Genomic DNA, 6,000 nt, shown 5'->3' with positions numbered 1-6,000 from the left:
TTTCAAAACAGCCCTAAAATAGGTAATATTAGTATCTTTAGTTTGCTATAATGAGGAATCTGAGGTATAGCAAAACTAAATATTTTGCTCAGTGTTACATAACAAAGTAGGAAATTAGAGATTCAAACTCAAACATTTTGGTTTCAGAGCTCCATGGCTCTAATTATTAAGCTATTCTACCCCCTCTGGCTTATTCCAGACTTCGTCTCCGTGTAAGGTTGTAAATTTACTTAATGTCATGACTTATTGCTTAATTTACCACTGTTCAAGTTTTGAAAAAAGACATTATAGTGTATTGTCCTTTTATCCCTGTGCACTTGTTTTACTATAGTGACACTTGATGGAATGAATAAGTCAATAAATTAAACAGTGCAGTAACTATTTCCTCTTTCACTTTAGGATCTTCACATTGTACAGCAAATCACTGCCACTTGATCTGGCTTGCCGTGTCTGGGATGTGTTTTGCAGAGATGGAGAGGAATTTTTATTTAGGACTGGATTAGGGATCCTCCGGCTATATGAAGATGTACTCCTACAGATGGACTTTATTCATATAGCGCAGTTTCTTACCAAATTGCCAGAAGATATCACGTCAGAAAAGCTCTTCAGCTGTATTGCAGCCATTCAGATGCAGAATAGCACCAAAAAATGGACTCAGGTAGAGTGACTTTTTTTTTAAACTTTTAATAGTTAAAATTATCTGTTGACGTTTTGTAAAGCAGTTTTCTGTATCACAAATGTTAGTGCTTAAACTAAAAAATAATTTTTGGCTTTGAGATGGAAGGATTTAAAATGGATTTCTCTTTTCTAAACTTACAGCTTTATTTTATATAAGTCCTGTAGTATTTTAGTGAATTGCCACCTACAATAGTCACTTATTTACCAAAACAGTCATAGGGTTACTTTGATATTTCAAACAGACACAAATTGTATTAAATCCTTGCTATGAGACTGTCGAGATGGTTCAAGGGTAAAGGTTCTGCTGCCAACTATGACTACCTGAGCTTAATTCCTGGGTCCCACATGATGGAAGGCTCCACACATGCGCTGTGGCATGTGCATGCTGATGCACCCGCACATACTCTGGGTCCTACATGTGGAAGACTCCACACATGCACTGTGGCACATGCATGCTGATGCTGACTACCTGAGCTTAATTCCTGGGTCCCACATGTGGAAGACTCCACACATGCACTGTGGCACATCCATGCTGATACATTCACACATACCCAAAATAAGTAAGTAAGTAAGTAAATAAATAAATAAATGTAAAGAAAGAAAAAAAAACACACCAAAAATCCCCATCTGCTGTGTACTAAAAGCTTGCAACAGAAAGAACCTTTTGTATGATCCTAGCTTTTTCTTGTTTTGAGTCAGGGTCTCCTTCAACCCAGGCTAGACTTGATGTTACTGTATAGCTGAAGATGTCCTTTGTCTCAGTGCTCTATTGCTGTAAAGAGACACCATGACCTTGGCAACTCTCATAAAAGGAAGCATTTAATTGGGGCTCACTTACAGTTTCAGTTTAGTCCATTATCCTCATGATGAGGAGCACAGCAGCACACAGGCAGACATAGGAGCTGAGAGTTCTACATCTGGATCCACAGGCAGCAGGAAGAGACTGTGACCCACCGGCCAGGCTTGAGCTTCTGAAACCCCAAAGCCCACCCCCAGTGACACACCTACTCCAACAAGGCCATTCCTCCTAAGCCCTCCCAAGTATTCTCATTCCAGGACAACCAAGCATTCAAATACATGAGCCTGTGGGAACCATTCTTATTCAAACCACCACAGCCTTGAACCCCTGACCCTCCTGTCCTGGGAATATAGCATGTGCAACCACATCCAGAGGTCCTTGCTTTTCAAATGCGTAGTCTCATTAGAAGAAACATATATACTGGTAAAGTTAAATGACATATAAAGTAAACATTGTCATTTAGTCCATGGATGACACAAACTACCTTTAAAGTTCTTAGTTTAATTGCCCTTGAAATGAAATACAGTATAGCTCCAGTAATGTCAGAATAATTTGCAGTTGATGAAAACTGGAATCTAATTATATTCAGTAAAACTGGGCTTTTAAAAAAAGGAGAGGTGGGGAGATAGCTCAACAAGTAAAGGTTGCTACTGTCAAGCCTAGCAACTTGAGTTCAGTCCCCAGGACCCATGTGGCAGAAGACAGTCAACTCATGTGAGCTGTGCTGATCAAGGCATGCACACATACTCATATACACAACCAATGAAGCAATAAAATGTAAAATCAGAAACAAGAAAAACCAAAGCAAACAAACAAAATCTCCAAGGAAACCTGAAGCCTGAGATGGTGGTATGTTCTTGTCATGTCAGCACTTGAGGAGGTGGCAGCAAGAGGCCCAGCAGTTCAGTCATCCTCTGCTATATAGCAAGGTCCAAGCTAGGCTGGGCTATGTGAGACCTCACAGGCTGGGCTATGGGAGACCCTGTCCACAGACATCTTAATTGGGTAGTGTGAGGGCCTGAGAATGTCAGTATTTCAGAAAAGCTTTCTGTGCTTCTAGCCCAGGGTTATCTAAATCTCTGTTTCATGCAATTTGCAGGTCTTTGCATCTGTCACGAAGGACATTAAAGAAGGGGATAAGAACAGCAGTCCGGCTCTGAAGAGCTAACATAGGAGTGAGGGACAAACTAAAATGCAAAAGCTAGTTTTGGGGGAGACTTTCCTGTTTCCTATGCTGATAGCATGGAAGGAAGTGTTGGAGAGAAGAATCAAGAGCTGGAAAACTGCTGAGTTGAAGTTCCATGGCTGAAGTAAATGAAATATGTAATTTATTGACAGTATTAACAACAAAGTACCTAGGAGAGCCATTTTCAGAGGAAAAAGTTTATATGGCTATTACATACTCCATAATTTGGAGTGAATATTTTAAATGCAATAATTTTTTAAAAATAGCTTCAACAGAAACGTCAATTTTTTTTTTTTTTAATATCTTTTCTTTTTTAACAGTTACTACAAATGCACTTTGGGGGTCAGAATGGGGTTGTTAAATCCTACTTTAACCTCCAAAAAAGATATGGATATGTGTATTATCTCCAGTTCTGAACTTTTGAAGCTATTGTAGACCTGTAGTAAGCAACTTACATTGTAGGTTATTTAAGTTGCCGAAGCTCTTGCTTCCTGTAGGTTAAGGCAGTTCTGACCTCGAGAACTGGAAATGCTTGTGGGACATTGTTTCTTGTTTTGTTTATGGTGTTTCCCACAGTGTTGTGCCCCTTTGTTTTTGAAGAGAAGTTCTTTCTCTAAGGAATTTCTATCACAGAAGAATTTTAGCCTTTTTGTTTCTTGTCCAACAAATTGTTATGTAGTAACTTAACATTAAAAAACTAACTGGTAGAATGAAAGGTCTTTTTGCACTTTAGTGGTCTGAAGACTTGACTGAGAGTAAGAATAAAAAAGCAATGAATTCTAAGAGTTCTAGATAACACACTACTTACAAGACTTGAATTTTTTAGTTAAAATCCATCTTCTATCTATAAAAACCAATTTTATTAATTTCAGTTTGAAATTTGAAATCTTATATAGCTAAGTCTAAGACTTGTGAAACTATGCATATTTTTTTCTAATTGATGGGAATAATAGTAAAAGTAATTTTACCTTTTTTCTTAGTCTTTTTGATGGCATCTCAGATAAATTATTAATCATTGGTAAACTGGCATTAAATTTATTATAATTTTTGAACCTATTCTAAATCATTTGAGTATTATGGATATCTAATGTCTGTAAACTGTTTAGTTATTGATTAGATTTATCCTGTTTTGATGTTGCAGTTTGGTTTGATACAACATAGAAGCACACATTTCTGTTAGTGGTGGATATATATATATATATATATATATATATATATATATATATATATATATATATATATAGTCTTTAGACTAACTAGCCAGAGATTCTTCCTTATGGTATAGTAAACTGCCTTAGGAATATGGGACCAGAGGGTGTCCATATATTTTTACCCTACGGGTTGATCATTCTAGCGTCGGGAACTCTGAAGAATTAATTCCTATCATAAGGGCTGGCTCAGTGAAACTGGTAGTATAATAAAAATATTGAGGGATTTTCTAGAGTCTTAATAGGTTTTGTTTTAGGATGAGCTTTTAACTCTGGGGACTGTCCCTTGATATTGGTGTCCCTCATAAAGGACACCTAACCTCTGGCAGTGATCTCTAAATTTATACTACTTGGCCTGAATTTAATTTTACTTTCAGGTATTAGTTTCCTGAGGTGGTCCTGCGTTCTGTATTTCTTTTTGTTATTTTTTTTATTGTACAGTTTCTTTACTTTCCAAGTATAAATGTATATATAAAATGTAAATACAAGAAATTCACTAAAAACCACTAGTAACAATTACTATGAAAATAAAACTTGTAAGCAGAATTATGATGAAATGAGTCTTCATTATTTTGGTGCTATCAGGTTTAGTCAACATCTAGGGAAAAAAGGAATAACTTTTTTTGTGGGGGGATAGGTTTCTTCTCTGAGGGATTTCTGAGGTTGTCAGTACTTTGAGCCTTTCAGAGAAGCTGACATACTGTCCTCGATATTCTTTCCCTTTGAGCACATAAACAGACAGTTTGTATGTAGTTACTCACATGACCCCACACAGCAGGCATTGTTAGTTTATTTATTTATTTGAGACAAAGTCTCTCTATGTATCCCTAGCTGATCTGCCCTAGAACTCACTATGCATACCACTCAGGGCAACTCAAAAGAGATTAAAGGTGTGCTACATCTAGCTGGCAAAAATGTATTAGGGGTGGCCAGAGAGGGGACTCAGTGGTTAAGAGCAAGAGGATCCATGTTTGATTTTCAGCACCGACATGGTGGCTCATAAATGCCCATAACTCCAACCTGTTGGATTCTAGAGGATCCAGCACTCTTCTGACCTCCATGGGCCCTGCATACATGTGATATCCCTACATACAGGCCGGCAAAACACCCATACACTTAAAGTTTTTAAAGTGTATTTTGGGGGCTGAAAATATAGTTTACTTGGTTGAGAGTGCTTACCTAGCATGCACAAATTCCTGGGTTTGGTCCCTGGCACAACACAAACCACGTGTGCTAGTGCACATCGCCAACCCCAACATTTCAGAGTGGGAGTAGGAAGATCAGAAATTTAAGGTCAAAGCCAGTCTGCAATACATGAGACCCTGTCTCTCCCAGGTTCTGTAACCTCTACACACACACACACACACACACACACACACACACACACACACACACACACGAACACAAACACATACCTACAAAATAAATAAGGAAAAAAACTACTAGAAACAATAGCAAAAACCAAACACTGGGAAAACAGGCAGACTCTTTCAATAAATGGTGCTGGGAAAACTGGATATCCATATGTAGAAGAAGAAAATTAGATCCCTATATCTCATTTTGCTTAAAAACGAGTCTGGAGAGATGGCTGAGCAGTTGAGAGTGCTTCTGTTCTTGCAGGGGACCAGGTTTGGTTTTCAGCACCCACACGGCAGCTCACAGCTGTCTGTAACTAGTTCTAGGAGTTTCTGCACAGACACGGTATGCATACAGACACTTAGCAACACACACACATAGAATTAAATAAACATTTTAAAAATAACTTCAAAATGGAACAAGGGCCTTCATTTTAAACCTAAAATGTTGAAATTGCTAAGGGGAAAATACTTGAAGCTATAGGCAAGGTCTCTAAGAAGGATTCCAGTAGCACAGGAAACAATGCCAACAGTCAGTAAGGAAACCCCTGACAGAGGAAAGAGGCAGCTTACAGAAATGGGAGAAATCTTAACCAACTATATAATTCAGCAGGGGATTATTTGATGGAATCTATAAAGAACTCAAAAATCATGTAACAAAATAATCCAATCAATAAATGTACTATTGAACTGAGTAGGTAGTTCTAAAGTAAGAAATGCCCAACCAAGTGTAGTGGCACATGTCTTTAATCCCAGCACCTAGGAGGCAAAATC

At 37.9% G+C, this 6,000-nt stretch overlaps 1 protein-coding gene across 7 annotated transcripts in view; it reads left to right on the top strand.

Annotated features, from left to right (window-relative positions):
- The window catches only part of Tbc1d12 (TBC1 domain family member 12), a 105,958-nt gene extending 101,541 nt beyond the window's left edge, over window positions 1-4,417 (top strand). For all 7 annotated transcript variants that reach the window (XM_052713598.1, XM_052713597.1, XM_052713596.1 and 4 more), the window contains 2 exons: window positions 400-658; window positions 2,577-4,417. In XM_052713598.1, the coding sequence (XP_052569558.1) occupies window positions 400-658; window positions 2,577-2,645 (328 nt within the window). In that variant the 3' untranslated portion in view covers window positions 2,646-4,417. The remainder of the gene's footprint in view (window positions 1-399; window positions 659-2,576) is intronic.
- The last annotated feature ends 1,583 nt before the right edge of the window (window positions 4,418-6,000 follow it).

The sequence above is a fragment of the Peromyscus californicus genome, unplaced genomic scaffold (genome assembly GCF_007827085.1).
Source record: "Peromyscus californicus insignis strain IS unplaced genomic scaffold, ASM782708v3 Scaffold_4__1_contigs__length_199733344, whole genome shotgun sequence".
Taxonomy (NCBI): Eukaryota; Metazoa; Chordata; class Mammalia; order Rodentia; family Cricetidae; genus Peromyscus; species Peromyscus californicus.
The sequence above is the reverse complement of the archived record's forward strand: the minus strand, read 5'-3'. Positions and strand labels throughout refer to the sequence as shown.